At 42.5% G+C, this 18327-nt stretch overlaps 1 protein-coding gene across 1 annotated transcript in view; it reads left to right on the plus strand.

Annotated features, from left to right (window-relative positions):
* Positions 1-1192: 1192 nt before the first annotated feature.
* Positions 1193-18327, plus strand: part of LOC120516009 (collagen alpha-6(VI) chain-like) — a 202962-nt gene continuing 185827 nt past the window's right edge. Inside the window, exons 1-2 of the mRNA XM_039737435.1 lie at positions 1193-1265; positions 4873-4963. Of these exons, the coding sequence (XP_039593369.1) occupies positions 4873-4963 (91 nt within the window). The 5' untranslated portion in view covers positions 1193-1265. The remainder of the gene's footprint in view (positions 1266-4872; positions 4964-18327) is intronic.

The following is an 18327-nucleotide window of genomic DNA, read 5'->3' on the forward strand; positions in this document are numbered from 1 at the left end:
CATATTTTCACGCTCCGATCCACACTACGTCTTATAAATGAGGCCCTCCTGGAAAGATTAATGCACTCTTATCCAAGAGAGATCCATGACCTGCCAGCTGCGAATCACTTGAGTGTGTGCTGAAGGTCGCAGGCAAATCATCTGCATAAAGTCAAGCTGCTGCCCCCTAACCCTCCCCAATGGGAATCCCCCCCGCACACACACACACACACATCCTCGGCCGCTCCTGGATTTCCTGTCCATGAAGAAAACCACAAATGGGAGTGATGACCAGACTCAACCATGCACAGTTTACAGATGCTGTCCATCCATTTTCAGACCCACTTATTTAACCCATTCACCCGTTCACATCATGGACGGCCATGTCTTCCAGTTTGGTGTCTCTGGTGCTGCCATCTGTCTCTGCAGCAGAGACCCCCCGGCAGGACTGACTTCCCAGAGGACCCACTCAGGCACACACCCTTTCCATATCAGTTCTGCGTGTCTATGAGGTCTGGAAGAAAAACAGAAAAGCGGTGCCAGCAACCAAAGTGCACACGACGCCAGTCACCGTGCCATACTCACTTCACCTCTGAGCTCATAAACCTCGGTCATTGTCTTTCCGCCCAAACTGTCACTTCCATGGTGAGGACAGACAATCCTCTCATCTTAAGGTAGGCAGTGGGACACAGTAATGAAGGCTTTGGATTTTAAACCTTGAGGTTGTGGGTTCAAATCCCTCTGCTGACACCTGTGTGACTCTGAACAAGTCACTTCACTTGCCTGTGTTCCCATTGAAATGGATCCAGTTGTCACTCAAAAGTCGCCTTAGATAAAGATGTCAGCCATATAAGGTAACGCAACTCTATATGTTGAAAAGCTTCCATGGTGATGCAATTGAACTTTGGCAGATTTTCCATTCTGTTCCAGCTTTGGCCTTAAACCTGATGAGAACTTCTGCTTTTCCAGTTCTCTTTGCTTGCTGAGTCTTTGGGTGTAACGCCTGTCAGGCCCCCAGGGTTCACGTCACATTTCTTTGTGGCTCCGCCATGACTGTGAGAGCCCTGATGATGTTCTTAATTATTGTTCAGTTTCTGGTGGTCTCCTAGGGCTCTTGTGGTGGCTGTTGCTACATCTGCAGTTTGATTTAAGCCTTTCTGAGGGTTCCAGTGTGCCACACAAAACTAACAGAAATTTCCTTTTTTTGTTGTTTTTTTAGGAGGGTGCGGACTGTTACTGACTTCAGGAACTCCATCCCCATCATGTTCAATTCATGCCAGTAAGAGGTAGGAGACATACAACCAGTAAGCAAATGGAGGCTGGCACATTGACAGTGGTGGTGCAGCTGCTTTGAATCTCCATGAATTTGTGTTCATTTCCCACCCCAGTCACGGCCTGTGTGAAGTGTGCATGGTCTCCCCGTCTCCATATGCCTTTTCATGGTCTCCATTGTAAATGCCAAGGGGAATGGACTGGCATCCTGTACTGGGATGGATAATGAACTGATATCTGAGCAGGATGGTTGGCGATCCCTACCCCAGTCGTGGTAACATACTAATAGATGAACAGGGCAAATGTGGAAGCCAGAGGTAGTTCATCCCAAACACGATAGGTGGCAGTGTCCCTCCAGGTTGGTCCCAGTTAGGACTTCTGCAAAGATGCACAGGAATCAGAGTTTAGAAGAGCAGCCCCATTGAGGTAACGCAGGAGGGTCCTGTTGGGGTCAGACTGCCCCGGTTTCCATATGACCTGGATGTGCTCTGGATGACCGCTGCTGCAGTCCAAGGTCTGGTTTAAAAAGAACCCAGTCGGAGTCGGGAGGCAGTGGGTGACACTCATCAGGAGGACGGAAGGGCAGAATCTGGGATTAGACTTGTGTGCTATGGCTGGTGCTCATTGGGAAATTCAGTCAGTCAGTCATTCACTAATTATTTTCTGTAATTAAATGTATCTTTATATTTTATAGTATCTATCTATCTATCTATCTATCTATCTATCTATCTATCTATCTATCTATCTATCTATCTATCTATCTATCTTTTATATAGTGCCTTTCATTATATCTATCTATATCTATATATAGTGCCTTTAATTATATGTATCTATACACAGTGCATCCAGAAAGTATTCACAGCACATCACTTTTTCCACATTTTGTTATATTACAGCCTTATTCCAAAATGGATTAAATTCATTTTTTTCCTCAGAATTCTACACACAACACCCCATAATGACAACGTAAAAAAGTTTACTTGAGATTTTTGCAAATTTATTAAAAATAAAAAACTGAGAAAGCACATGTCCATAAGTCGATGCACCTTTGGCAGCAATTCCAGCCTCAAGTCTTTCTGAATATGATGCCACAAGCTTGGCACACCTATCCTTGGCCAGTTTCGCCCATTCCTCTTTGCAGCACCTCTCAAGCTCCATCAGGTTGGCGTCGGTGCACAGCCATTTTAAGATCTCTCCAGAGATGTTCAATCAGATTCAAGTCTGGGCCACTCAAGACATTCACAGAGTTGTCCTGAAGCCACTCCTTTGATATCTTGGCTGTGTCCTTAGGGTCGTTGTCCTGCTGAAAGATGAACCGTCGCCCCAGTCTGAGGTCAAGAGCGCTCTGGAGCAGGTTTTCATCCAGGATGTCTCTGTACATTGCTGCAGTCATCTTTCCCTTTATCCTGACTAGTCTCCCAGTTCCTGATGCTGCCACCACCATGCTTCACTGTAGGGATGGTATTGGCCTGGTGATGAACGGTGCCTGGTTTCCTCCAAACGTGACGCCTGGCATTCACACCAAAGAGTTCAATCTTTGTCTCATCAGACCAGAGAATTTTGTTTCTCATGGTCTGAGAGTCCTTCAGGTGCCTTTTGACAAACTCCAGGCAGGCTGCCATGTGCCTTTTACTAAGGAGTGGCTTCCGTCAGGCCACTCTACCATACAGGCCTGATTGGTGGATTGCTGCAGAGATGGTCGTCCTTCTGGAAGGTTCTCCTCTCTCCACAGAGGACCTCTGGAGCTCTGACAGAGTGACCATCGGGTTCTTGGTCACCTCCCTGACTAAGGCCCTTCTCTCCCGATCGCTCAGTTTAGATGGCCGGCCAGCTCTAGGAAGAGTCCTGGTGGTTTTGAACTTCTTCCACTTACGGATGATGGAGGCCACTGTGCTCGTTGGGACCTTCAAAGCAGCAGAAATTTTTCTGTAACCTTCCCCAGATTTGTGCCTTGAGACAATCCTGTCTCAGAGGTCTACAGACAATTCCTTTGACTTCATGCTTGGTTTGTGCTCTGACATGAACTGTCAACTGTGGGACCTTCTATAGACAGGTGTGTGCCTTTCAAATCATGTCACATCAACTGAATTGACCACAGGTGGACTCCAATTAAACATCTCAAGGATGAACAGGGGAAACAGGATGCACCTGAACTCAATTTGGAGCTTCATGGCAAAGGCTGTGAATACTTATGGACATGGGATTTCTCAGATTTTTATTTTTAATAAATTTGCAAAAATCTCAAGTAAACTTTTTTTATGGGGTGTTGTGTGTAGAATTCTGAGGAAAAAAGTGAATTTAATCCATTTTGGAATAAGGCTGTGACATAACACAATGTGGAGAAAGTGATGAAGCGCTGGGAATACTTTCTGGATGCACTGTATATAGATACATATAATACATCTTTATATTTTATAATGCCTATCTATCTATCTATCTATCTATCTATCTATCTATCTATCTATCTATCTATCTATCTATCTATCTATCTATCTATCTATTATATGGTGCCTTTCACAGCTATCTATCTGAAAAAAAAATGAAATTGTGACACCATAGCTGGTGATGACTGTGGGTGAACAGCTGGGCTCCTTTAATTTCCATGTTTGCATCTTTAACCTTCTGTGTGGACTTTGCATCTTCTCCCCATTGGGTTTCACGTGCACTCTGAAGTTCTGCATATTTATGGAGGAATATTTCTTACAAAATGAAATGATCGTAGAAATAAGTATGACATGTATTGTAAAATGTCCACCAGGACTGCTCTGAATTCCCCACCATCATCATCTCACTTGGGGGGGTTTGCATCTGAAGGGTCTGCTTGTAAACGTGTTGGCTTGGGATTTACGCCCACTCTGCCAACAATCCACCAATCAAGGAGCAGAATTTGATCAAGCCCCCATGACCGTTTCCATTTCCAGTTGCATTTCATGTTGCGTGCCATGTACAGTCAGCACCTTAACGCATGTAATTGATTTTTTTAAAGGTATAAAAAGTCATTTTGCTTTACTTGTGTTTCTCGACACCCCTTGCTACCCAAACTAATAGTTTTCAAATGGGGGACCACGATGAGTAAATCTGTTCCAATTCTTCATATTGCCTAATTTTTAAATAAGCAGGTAACTGAAAATGTTCGTTAATTACTATTTAAACATATTTGAATATCAGTGTAGGTGTACACGAGAGTAGCGCGGTGCACAAATGACTTTCTGGTGGTCCATGAAGACCCAAAATAAAATAAGAGTCAAAAGAGCGTTGGTTACACAGCGGCACGTCCGACCCCCCCAGGTATCCACACTCTGCTGAGCTTCACTTCCATCACTCCTGCTGTGAGGCTCCACTCCTGTATATCCCACCGTCATCCCCAATTCTATGTCCGTGCTCTGTGTAGACCTCACACCATGTTAGAGACTGAAAACCAGGGCATTACCATCAGAGGCAGAGATGGGTCTCTTCCAAATTAAACGCTGTGCATGTTCACGGTAAGTACAGAACAATTGCTGACTCTCAGATCTGCACCTCGCTATGTGCCTTACAATGAGGGGCCGTTTCTTGTGTGCCTTGAAAAATTTCCCATCAGTCAGTTTCTCCTCACTAATCTCATTTTCTGCCTCATTTTAGATGAATAACCTGAGAAAGATCACAAAGATGACGAGCACATTTTGTTTCCTCTTCTTCACATGTCTGGTCACTTGTTGGGCGCAGAGACAAGGTAGGTGGGCTCGAAGGAAACTCATAAGGCACGGGGGCGTCGTTTGAGTTACGATCAATCACGTTTGCAAATGACACAATGCACAGCCACGCCTGGGACTCCTACAAGTTTATGTTCTCAGGCATCCCGTCCACTGCGAATTTTGGGAATTTTATACGGGTAAATTTATGTCTTGTAAATGTCTTTTAATTTGTAAGGCTCAAGTTTTTTATTTACTGTAGTCGTGTGTTTGAATTTTGTACGCTGCAGTGAACTAAAACAAATCAGAAACCGAATAAAGAAGATAAGAAATAAAAACAAATGGGAAACACAACGACAAATCTGGAACGACAAATGTGAATGGAGCAGTGAGAAAAGAAAATGGTGACTGAGCAAACAAATTGGGAAGTGAGAAAAGAAAACAAGAAGTGCAAAACTGAAATTGAAGCTCAAAACAGTGAGGGCTGAAAGTACATCATAATTCAGTCCTGGGCTTTCAACAAGGAGTGCTGTAGTACTGGGGTGTTGTACTGTGTTAGCCATTATGAAGGTAATGAGAAGTCAAGCAAAATGGCACATTTTATTGGCTAACTAAAAAGATTACAAGGCAACTCAGGCCCCTTCTTCAGGCAGAGATGTAATATGGAGACTGGAGTTCCCTGTGTTTATATAGACACCAGGACAAATAACATTGGAAAACCTTTAAGTGAGACATCTTAGATGTAAAAAATGAATATACAGTACCTCTCCAGGCTAAGATTCATTAAGCAAAAGATGAGAACAATGTCTAGTCAAGATCTTTGGATAAAATAACTGTCCAACAAAGTCTTTTGAAGTTTCTGATGTGGGTCTGTAGGCAAGTTGATTGTGTCATTTTGAGAAATGCAAACAATCTTCATATCTGGCCATAAGACCCATGTCTCTATTTAAACCATGTTGTAATGTGTTAAATTTTAGCATGAGTTTCACTTCCCATTCTTAATAATAATAATAATAATAATAATAATAATACATTTTATTTATTTGTAGGCGCCTTTCTAAACACTCAAGGACACCAAACAATAGACAAAACACAGATTATAAACCAAAGTAAAATACAGGCAGAGCAATTGTAATCAAAGATAAAAAGTTGTCTTAAACAAATGAGTTTTAAGTTTAGATTTGAAAAGTGAAAGTGATTCAATATGTCTAAGCTCAGGTGGTGGTGAGTTCCAGAGCCCCCGATGGTGGTAAGATGGACGAAGGGGCCAGTGAAGTGGATGGAGGTAGAGGATCAAAGGGTACGGGAGGGAATGGCAACATGGAGGAGATCAGACAGATATGGAGGGGAGAGGGTGTGGAGAGTCTTAGGAGAATTTTGAATTGAATTCGGAAATGAATTTGAAGCCAATGAAGCTGCTTCAAAATGGGAGTGATATGGTGAACAGAGGGAGTGAATTTCCCCTTGGGATTAATAAAGTATCTATCTATCTATCTATCTATCTATCTATCTATCTATCTATCTATCTATCTATCTATCTATCTATCTATCTAGTTCTAGTAATGATGCGGGTGGGCAGCTGAATTCTGAACCAGCTGAAGCTTAGAAAGAGATTTGCTGTGTTCTGAAGTTCCCTCTCATAGTGCCCATGGCTGCTACAGGCGAGATATGTGGTGTGAGAACTGGTCCAAACACCATCAGACAGACAGCAGCACAAGTACAAAACACACGCCTATTTACAAGTAACCCCACACAACACACAGTGCTTCCAGCACCAAACAACCCCAACCACGGGCCTCTCCAACGTCCGTCGGCCACCTTTCTTCTCCCTGTCACTGGAGCGTCATCCACCTCCAGCTCCCGACTCTCTCTCCTCAACTATAGGAAGACGGCCCCTTTTATATTCACCTGGATGTGCTCCAGGTGCTTGCTGATGACCTTCCAGCGGCACTTCCTGGTGTGTCAGAAGTGCCACGTGAGCACTCCGGGTGTCCCTGGAAGGTTCTTCCTCCACCTGCCCATGTGTGGCGGAAGTACAGATTTCCCTGGCTCCATGATACTCGAGGCGCCCCCTGGCGATGGCCACAGACCCCAATAATAATAATAATAATAATAATGATGCATTTTATTTATATAGCGCCTTTCCCATGCTCAAGGGACTTCACAGAGTTTAAGGAAGAACGGCAGGGTAGACAGTATATAACATTGTACTAAACCAGATAAATAAATAAAGAAGATTAAGATAGTACATTGAGAGAAAAAGCCTAACAGACAACAGAATTGATGGTCTCGCACACACACACACACACACACACACACACAGGTTACATGAGCATCTTGACATGGAGGTAAACTGAGAGAAGGGTAATAAAGTGAGGCAGAGCTAAAAGCCTTCCTGAACAGATGAGTTTTGAGTTGGAGTCAGCTGACCTGATTAATTTCGGTAGGTCATTCCAGAGTCTGGCCACTCGCTGTACAGCTGAAGGCCCTGCTGTCACCCATGGAGTGTAGATTAGTGTGGGGCACAACACAATTACCAGAATCAGAGGACCTTAGTGGGCAGGCAGGCACATAGTGATGGAGAAGGTCCCTGATGTAGTTTGACGCAAGGTCGTTTAAGGCCTTGTAGGTTATTAGTAGGATTTTATATTCGATTCTGTAAGACACAGGGAGCCAGTGATGGCGGAGCAGGATGGGTGTGATGTGCTCGCTGCTGCTGGTCCATGTCAGGACTCTTACAGCTGAGTTTTGAATAAGCTGGAGCTGTGATATGATAAGATTAGAAGGGGAACCTGCCAGTAGGAAATTACAATATTCGATGCGGGATGTGATAAAAGCAGGACAAGTGAAAAGGAGAGGAAGGAGCGAACACGGGGTACATGATGGAGGTGAAAGTAAGAAAGCTTCTCAATGTGATTTACGTGGTCGGAATAAGAAAGGAAGGAATCAAAAATGACACCAAGATTCTTTGCAGTAGAGGCAGGTCTGATTAGATCACCACCAACATGGACTGGGAAGGAGCTCATTTTATTAAGTTTCACTTTAGTCCCAATTTGTAGGAGTTCAGTTTTGTTTTAGTGTCATTTGAAAGAGTTCTGCTCCATCCATGTTTTAATTTCACTTAGGCAGGTTGTGAGCTGAGAAAGCTCTGAAGAAGTTCCACTTTTAACATTGAAATAAAGTTGAGCATCATCTGTATAAAAATGATAATCCAGTCCAAAGCTACGAATAATATGGCCAAGGGGAAGCATATAAATACAGAAGAGAGAGGGCGAGGACAGAGCCCTGATGAGCTCCTTGTGTGACTGGCGCCGAGCTGGATCTGCTGTCACCAAGACTAACAAACTCTTGCCTATCAGTCAGATAGGACTTGAACCACTGGAGGGCAGTGCCAGAGATACCCAGCATGTTCTCCATTCTGGACAGTAGAATGTCATGTCTGACCTGAGTGTTAAATTCTGCATTGACGTCTAACAGAATTGATATGCTGGTTTGTCCAGAGTCTGCTGCCATAAGCAAATCAGTGGTTACCCATAGCAGAGCAGTTTCACAGCTGTGCTGCGCCCTGAAACCCGACTGAAAGGGTTCCATCAAATTATTAGAGGTTAAGTAGTTGGTGAGTTGGGTGGCTACAACACGCTGAAGAACTTTTGACAGAAAAGGTAAATGGGAAATACGCCGAAAATTGTTAAGATCGTCAGTATCAATACCATTGGGGTTACAGAAGCGGTTTTAAAAGTGAAGGGTGTCAAGGGATGAGTTTATTATTGTTGTAACAGTCGGGATTATGGCATGAGGGCAGGATTGAAGAAGTGTGCTGGAGATGAGGTCCAGTATACAAGTAGTCACCCTCATCTTACAAAGCAGATGTGACTGGTGAGAACTTAGAGAAGGAGCTGGATGGAGTGGGAGAACAGGGAGAGATAGAAACAGATGATGTATTTATGTTAGTTGAATTATTTAGGTCTTTAATGTTGTTACGGAAAAAGTGGAGGAGTTCCTCACAGACTTCAGTAGAGGAGGTAGTTGGGCCAGATGCGGGTTCGAGCAGTTTATTAACTACAGAGAACAAAACCCTTGGGTAGTCGTGGCCACTTTCTATTATTCTGCCATAGTGGGTTTTTTTAGCAGCAGTTAGTGCTTCTCTGTAAGCTCGTTGGTGGTCACAGAAAGCCTGGATGTTCAGGGTGAGGCCAGACTTACGTGACATTCTCTCAAGGCGTCGGCCAGCAGCTTTCATAGATCGCAATTCTGAGTTTTACCAAGGAGCCGAACGTTTAAAGGAAACCTCCACATGTTTTAAAGGAGCTGTTTTATCTAATGCTGAATGAAGGGCTGAGTCAACAAGACTATCTAGTGTTAATGGAATATGTGAAGACAGTAAAAGATCAGAAATGGATCCAGAAAGGATAGCGGGACAGATACAGCGTGAGGCAGGAAGGACGGACATTTTTTACAAAATCACAAAATTGTTAATTTTTTCTTACAAAAAAATGTATTAAAAGATTCGAGTTCATATTGAAATAGCATTTGACAATTTGTAGGGATGGAAATGTAGGTCTAAATGCAAAATACGCCTTACCAAACGATTACTGAGGCCAAGTTCAGAAAAATGCTTCCGAGCAGATCAACTTGAACTGCGCAGCAGGGCTACTCGTGCGCTTTCCACATTTTCAGGGTACGTGCCATTCGTGTAGCCCCCGCGGACTTTTTGTTCATTAGTGTACCTCGTGTACGAAGTGCTTGTAACCCAACGTAGGATAGCGTTACGAGCTGGAGCGCTTTATATCTGTGGATATTGAAATGGCAACAAAACTCACGCTGAACTGCGGTAATAGATTGGTTGTTCTTGACAAAACAGTCGCACGCAAAAATGCGGTGTTCTATCATCCACGGCTCCATGGCTTCAACTATAAAGAAAATAAAAAAAATGATAAGGCTTCTCGAACCTAACGCCACCTACCGCACATCTGTCACTCCACCTAGTGGTGAGTTCTAGCCATTTCAAAGACGTCCGTCCTTTCTGCCTCACCCTGTATTTTTAAAGTTTCTGTAAGAAGTTTGTTGTTTACAGGAAATAGGAAGAAGAGATAATGAGACAGCGAAAAGTCCTACTTTATGGTCAGAGAGTCAAATCAGTGCTGTAAATGTTGTCAACAGATAGTCCATATGTGCAGATCAGGTCCAGTATATGACCACCAGAGTGGGTGGGAAAATCGACAAGTTGTGTCAAGTCAGAACAGTCCAGTAAAGATGGGAATTCATTTCTCAGTTTCGATGTGGGGATGTCAATATGGATGTTGAAATCTCCAAGAAGAACGACTCTCTGGGAAAAGGAACTTGAGTGGGTTAAAAGTCAATCAGATCAGATAAGAAGGATGCATTGTATTTTGGAGGAGAATAAAGAACAATGAGTGAGATGAGACCTGATTCCGTTATTAGTTTCAGAGCCAGGCACTCGAAAGACAATCAATTTGATGTGTAAATCCATTCTGATAATTACTGCAAGTCCTCCACTTTGTAGAAAGTGAATCCAGGCAGCGTCGCCTCCGTGAGAGATGTAAATTCGTTCGGTTTTTGCCAAGTCTCCATTAAACACAGGATATTCAGTTTGGTGTCACTGATGAATTCTGACAGCACCAATGCTTTGCCATTGAGAGATCTGGAATTAAACAATGCAATGCTAGTTGATGAGGCTTCTTTTCGCACAGAGCCGTGATCGGAGTTTATTTTCACATACTGTAAATTCGGCACACTGACACTTCTGTTTCCAGGGCTATGAGTAGGACGGCGTATTCCCGAGCAAATGCCAGCTGGTGGTCTTTTCACTTGCAGCCTGGCAGTGGTGGCGACCTGACCCACGATGTACATATTTTGGGCACCTCAAAATACCATTGTCTTTAAGGATATTCCAGTCAGTTTGTCATGAGAGTATTTTAGCAAGATACCGAGCAATACTTATCTGATAGCAGTGGAGAAGCAGCACAGCACAGCGGAGCCGGTAGGACAGGCGGGTCGGTAAAGTAGATGAGCGGTGATAGCAAAGCACCAGAAAGCGTAGCAGGAGGAGGTAGCAGGATTTGGAGGTTCCAACAAACAGCCACAAACAAGTAACGCTGGGTATTACAGGTGTGATCACCCAAGAGCTACAAGCCAGGTGGGTATGAACATCAGATCAGTTCTTAGACCAGCATAGCAAATATAATCAAGGAGACAAACATCCCAGGCTTCCAGATCACCAGGTACAAAGAAATCTTCATAAGTCTTGTCCCATGATCCACAGATTCAGTTGTTCCCAGTCAAAGTAAAGTCCATAAAATCTGCAAAAATTAAACCAAATCCATACAATTCGAGTCAACTGCATCCACGAACTATACGTACAATAAAAGAAATAAAACAAGCATAAGAAAGTGTAGAATTAAAGGCAAATTTTGTGAAAAGTGTTGTTAACAAGGTGGAGCGCCAACAGCATGCATGCACCAGCATCCCCTCCCTATTTCTTCTGATTAGGGTTAGGGTTTGAACCTCCCGGCTCCACCCCCGTGGTTCCCTCATTATCCAAGGCGGTTGCCCCTTTTATTTATATTTTGGTATTTTTTGATATACTGTACTTTGCCAGAAAAAAATAACGTTTGCATAAATTCAAGAAGGGCAGCGCAGTGGCGCAGTGGTAGCGCTGCTGCCTCGCAGTTAGGAGACCCGTCTGGGTTCGCTTCCCGGGTCTTCCCTGAGTGGAGTTTGCATGTTCTCCCCGTGTCTGCATGGGTTTCCTCCCACAGTCCAAAGACATGCAGGTGAGGTGCATTGGCGATCCTATGCTTGGTGTGTGGGTGTGTGTGTGCCCTGTGGTGGGTTGGCGCTCTGCCCGGGGTTTGTTTCCTGCCTTGTGCCCTGTGTTGGCTGGGATTGGCTCCAGCAGACCCCCGTGGCCCTGTCGTTAGGATATAGCAGGTTGGATAATGGATGGATAAATTCAAGAAACTGCCCCACTTGTTTTGCGTGCCGCTCCGTTTCTATGTGTTGCTTCTGATTTGGATTGAAAAAACAATTCTTCTTAGTGACTCGAGTTCAGTTCACTAAAATGATTCAAAACTTTGTATCACTGATTGGTTCACTTCAAAAGCAACAATATTCAGTTTTTTATATCTTTTATTGAATTAATTAAATGCATGTAATGTTCCATACAATCAAGTCAAACTGAACAAAACTAAATTCAATTCAACCCTCGTCCAAGAGAAAGAGAGGAAGGCCAACAGCCTGAGCCTGAAACTTTGAGAGCAGGAAAAGAGGGAAAGAATATTCCAGCTTAAAATCTAGAAAAATGACATCATAACAGTGTAACAACACAAACAATACAAATAGTATAAAAAGCAAGCATCAACATAAGTAACTCACACATCCATTATCCAACCCGCTATAGGGTCACGGGGGTCTGCCGGAGCCAATCCCAGCCAACACAGGGCGCAAGGCAGGAAACAAACTCTGGCCAGGGCGCCAGTCCACCGAAGTAACTCACACATTATAATGATAATAATAATAATAATAATAATAATATTCTTCATTGAAATCTATACTAATAAAAGGCAAAACCCTCACTCACTGACTGACTCACTGACTCACTCATCACTAATTCTCCAACTTCCCGTTTAGGTAGAAGGCTGAAATTTGGCAGGATTATTCCTTACAGCTTATTTACAAACGTTAGGCAGGTTTCATTTGAAAATTCTACACGTAATGATCATAACTGGAAGCTATTTTTCTCCATATACTGTAATGGACGTTAGTTCGATGGCCGTGGGGGACAGAGCTGTGTGTGACATCATCACGCCTCCCACGTAATCACGTGAACTGACTGTGACCGCAGTACGTAGAAAAGAAGGAAGAGCTCCCATGGCGCTGAAGAAAAACGCCGAATACTTTATTCGCGAGATACAAGTTTAATGAGAAGACACGAGGTATAAACGAGACTTTGGATCACTTTGTAACAGAGTTAAAATTACTGTAGCGAGAAACTTTTAAGTGCCGGGTCTTAGCTAACATTAACATCTCAACATCACACAAGAGAGCAGCTCACATGAACTGACTGACCACAGTACGAGTGATCACTTCCATGCATCAAACCTGTTCACAAAACACATTACACAATTGACAAGGTAGAAAAAGAATATGCTCCGAGTTGAGCTCCACAGCTAACGCGGTCTTGTGGAAGCAACTTCGTCACTCTGCCACCAAATACTCACAGAAAAGTTAATGCACACGCTGTCTCCAGAGTTTCTCCACACTCAACTTATTCCTCGCATCCTCTTTACTCCCTCTGATCTCCCATTTCAATTCAGATGCCTCCAATTTCCAGTAAGGCTCTGCTGCGTGATGACAAGTAATAAGTCTCACGGACAGACCCTACAAAATGTTGTCATTTATTTCAGGCAAGATTGCTTTTCTCCTGGACAACTATACGTTGCATTCTCAAGAGTGAGCTCGTGCAGCTTCGTCATATTGCAACCAGAGTGCTAAACTGACAACGTGCTATATAAAGAGAACTATAATAATCGTAATAAATGAACAACAAAACAGCGGAGAACCCGTGGATTAAATAAAAAGGCAGCTTCCTTGGCAAGCAAGGAAAAAGGATAGCTTTATATGTCGTTCATTTATAAAAGAGTGGAGAAGCTGTGTAAAGGCTGCTTCACAAAAAACCAGCGGAGCGCCTTATATGAGCAGGCAGTCAGCTAAAGAAGGGAATCAATAAATATCTATAATCGTAATAAACAAACAAAAAATAGCGTACAAGCTGCAGATTAAATAAAGGAAATGGGTACCTGAACAGTAAAGTAAGTCTCGAATAGCTACACAATAACTATAAGAATCGCAATAAACGAACAATAAAACAGTACAGAACGGTGAAGCAAGGAGAAACGACGGCCTTATATGGCGGTCGTTTATAAAGCAGCGGAGAAGCCGTGTGAAGGCAGCTACACAAAAAAACAGCAGAGCGCCACACTCTGAATGTATTCCTCATTTCATTTATCACCGTTATACCCTCTGATCTCCCATTTCAATTGAAATGCCTCCAATTTCCAGTAAGGCTCTGCTGCGCGATGACAAGTAATAAGTCTCAGGGACACACACTACAAAAGGTTGCCATTGATTTGAGGCATCATTGCTTTCCTCCTGGACAAAACTATACGTTGGATTCTCAAAAGTAATCTCAGTGCACAGCTTGGTCATATTACAACCGGAGTGCTGAACTGACAACGTGGTATACAAAGAGATCCTTAACAGATAATTATTGATAATTTTTCCCTCAGTTTTAAAAGGTTTTCTTTTCTTCTTAGTAAAAATTTAAAAGCATTTCTTCGTCGCTGCGAAGCGCAGGGATTTTGCTATATACAGTATATATATATGTAGATATGTATATATATGTGTATATATATATGTGTGGATATGTATATATATATATATATATGTATGTGTGTGTATATATATGTATATTTATCTGTATGTGTGTATGTATGTATATGTATATGTATATATATGTTGATATGTGTATATATATATGTAGATGTGTATATATATATATATAGATATGTGTAGAAATATGTATATGTAGATATGTTTATATGTGTGTGTGTATATATATATATATATATATATATATATATGACAGCAACACTCATAACAGTGACAAAACAATGACTTTGACAATCATGTTACGTTATTTTTAAAATGTTTCCTTTTCTTTTTCATAACTTCTTTAACACACTACTTCTCCGCTGCGAAGAGCGCGTATTTTGCTAGTTTGACAATAAATAAACTTTCAGCAATAAAAAAGAACAATTGTGCACACATCACAATCAAAGTATGAGAACATTGAAATATACCGCATGTACTCACGTATAAGTCGGGTCTTGAAACCAGAAAAATCGATCATAAAATCAGACCCCGACTTATACGCTCATTCAAAAATGCGACCCTTCATTTACTTTTTACATCTTCTTGCCTCCTCCAATCTCACACCAGTTTCTCAGACCCATTGAATTTTCTTGCAGCAGCGACCTTACCAATTTCTTTTGCCATTTCAGCAATGTTTATTTTCTTCTGATTAGATGCTCCATCGTAGGTAACGGGATGCTTTTACGATAAAGATGTATGAGGGGGTGAGATACCAAAAACACAAAACAGTGCAAACGTCACTTCGGAATAGTTTGGATATTACCGTGTGGTCACGTGGGCACAATACATAGAAAGAAAAAGGCCGTGTGCTCCGTGGTGACTCTCTCAGGTGGGTGTCAGCATATCATAATCCCTTGTACCAAGAGCGGAATTTTTCCACATTTGACTTATACGACCGACATTATAAAATATCAGAAATTATGCGGTCAAATCAAGCCCCGACTTATCCGCAGGAGAAATTAAACGCAAGTATATACGGTAACTAAATAAAATGATTTTCAGTTTTGGATTTCCTTCTTTGATACCCCATCCTTTCTGATGCTGTACTCTAATGACATACTTAAAGTAAATGTGGACATGTGGTGAGGAGAGACAATGAAGAGTGATGGGAATGGAAGAGAAAGTGAAGGAGGCCAAAGGAGAGGTGGATGGATGGATGAAGTTAAAGAAGATCTGAAGAAAAGGGGCTTGACTGGGGAGGACTGAAGTGTTTAGAGAAGATTGATCCAGGACATTGAACCGACATAGAAGTGAGAAATGATGATGATGATGATGATGATGAAGCTCCACGGAGTTTCATTTCTATTAGAAGAGTGTTCTGTAAATCTTTTATCCCATAAAGATTCTCCCAGGCCAGTCTGAACTCGTGATTTTGATCGTTTCCCCCCCTAGTGGGCGTTATTGGAAGTGCTTTTGAAACTTTTCAGACAGATGTGCTTTGAGACTCCATGTTTACAATAGATGTAGGAAGGCAGCTGATCATCTGCCACAGTTCTGTTTGTGCTGCAATCTAATTGATGTTATCTTGGAGTGACTCCATCTCCGTCCTCAGGATGTTTTCACCAAGTGTTCAAAGCATGGCATTGGAATGGAAATCATTTTTGCATTAATTATCAACTGTCCACTCTGACAGTCAAAAAAAAATGTTATTAAAGTCACACTTGAGAACAAAAATAAATCCAAACATTCTCCACTAAGATCTAATCAAAGAGACTAAATAAAATCCATATACATATGATGGAATGAACAAAAAGGAAATAAGCACAATCACGGCACTCCAAAATGACGTTCTGAAGCCCCCTGAAGTCCTGCTCCCCACCACTCTACTTGGTCATTTTGTTTCATGTCTCTGGCTCTTTGGGTGAAGAAAAGCATTCTACTGTCTATACATACAGTAGTAAATGACAAAATGGGATTCAAACCCAGGACTCTGGATCTGTGCCCTAACTGCTGTGCCACTTTGCACCCCCCCAATTGAATATAAACAAAAAAAAATCTGAAATGCCCCCGTATTCTGAGCACTCCAGTGCAGTCCTTCTCTGCTTGCTGTGCTCAGTGGTTACGTTTTGCTTTTTTGTTACTTACTGCCATCAATCTGCATGGTGTGTCAGTGCTGCCCTCTGCTGGAAGCCCCTCTTGTGTTTTATGGGGGTTCCACTAACACACTCGACATCATTTACTGTACACCGATCAGACACAACATTAAAAGCACCTGCCAAGTATTACTTAGGTCCCCCTCATGCCACCATGCCACTATAACAGCTCTGACGCATCGAGGCATGGAATCCACAAGACCAGTGTAGGTGCCCCCTGTGGTATCAGTCACCAAGACGTTAAGTCCTGTAAGTTGCAAAGTCGGACCTCCATGGATCGACTTGTTTATCCAGCACATCCCACACATGCTCGGTCAGACTGAGATTTGGGCATTTTGGAGGCCAAGTCAACACCCTGAACTCTTTGTCATGTTCCTCGGACCGTTTCTGAATCATTTTTGCAGTGTGGCAGGACGGATTACCTGCCTGAGAGAGGCCAGTGCCATCACAGGGAGTACCGTTGGCATGAAGGGATGGGTGTATGTGGTCTGCAAAAATCTTTAGGCAGGTGGTATGTGTACGTAATTTCATTGTGACAATGACAATAACTCTAAATGAGTTTGATTTTTTTGCTCTGTCCAAGTGACATCCACATGAATGCCAAAACCAGTGGTCTCCCAGCAGAACATTACCCAGATCATCACTCTGCCTCCATCGGCTTGCATCCTGCTGCCATTTCCTCCCCAGGTAAACGACACACACACAACCCGCTGTCCACATGATCTAAAACACAATGTCTTTCATTAGACCAGGCCACCTTCTTCCTTTGCTCTGTGGTCAAATTTGGATGCTCACATGTCCACTGTAAGGTTAGGTTTAAGATTCAGGAGATTGAAGCCCAAAAGCAGGCTCTGGCACACTGATCCCGTAAATAAATTTTTATTTAAAATTGTATACACCCAAACCAGTTATCACCTCAAAATACTCTAAAAAGAGTTTCCATTTCTCACTAAAAATAATCTAAAATCTGTCTAAAAAAATCTGTTCATCTGCAATATTAATTCAGGTATAAAGTCAAGGGGGGGTTTCAAAAACAATGCCCCCGAGTGTCCAATATTAAAATTGCAATAAAAACTGATTACTTTAAACTTAAACATTTGCCACATATAAGATCCATCCATTATCCAACCCGCTATATCCTAAGTACAGGGTCACGGGGGTCTGCTGGAGCCAATCCCAGCCAACACAGGGCGCAAGGCAGGAAACAAACCCCGGGCAGGGTGCCAGCGCGCCGCAGCATATGTAAGATGTAAAAGTAATTGAATCAAAATAAATTAGAGTATAAAATTAAAATTATTTTTAAATAAGGTATTTTTACGAAAGAACAAGTTAACAGGGAAGGTAGAAGGGTTAAGATTAGGGCCCCAAAAAAGTATTTTTAAGATAAGGGTCCCAAAAAAGTCATTTTAAAGATCAGGGCCCCAAAACAAATTTTTAAGATTAGGGCTGAAAATTATCGATTTATGGTTCACTGGTGGTCCTCCTTTGGACCACTTGTGGTAGATACTAAATGTTGCACATGACCTGCCACTCTGGAGGTGCTCTGACTCTGCCATTCTGGCATTCCCAATTTGGCCGTTGTCAAAGTCGCTCAGATCCTTATGTCTGCGCACTTTTCCTACTTCCAACACATCATCTTCAAGAACTGACAGTTCACTTGCTGCCAAAGATATGCCACCCCTTGGCAGGCACTGCTGTAACGAGATCACCGATGTTGTTCCCATCACCCGGTAGTGATTTGAATGCTGGGGCTGATTGGTGGGCATGCATAATCTGCTCTGTAGACTGTCGATTGGTGGGCATGCATAATCTGCTCTGTAGACCGTTGATTGGTGGGCATGTATAATCTGCTCTGTAGA

The sequence above is a fragment of the Polypterus senegalus genome, chromosome 15, assembly GCF_016835505.1.
Source record: "Polypterus senegalus isolate Bchr_013 chromosome 15, ASM1683550v1, whole genome shotgun sequence".
Taxonomy (NCBI): Eukaryota; Metazoa; Chordata; class Cladistia; order Polypteriformes; family Polypteridae; genus Polypterus; species Polypterus senegalus.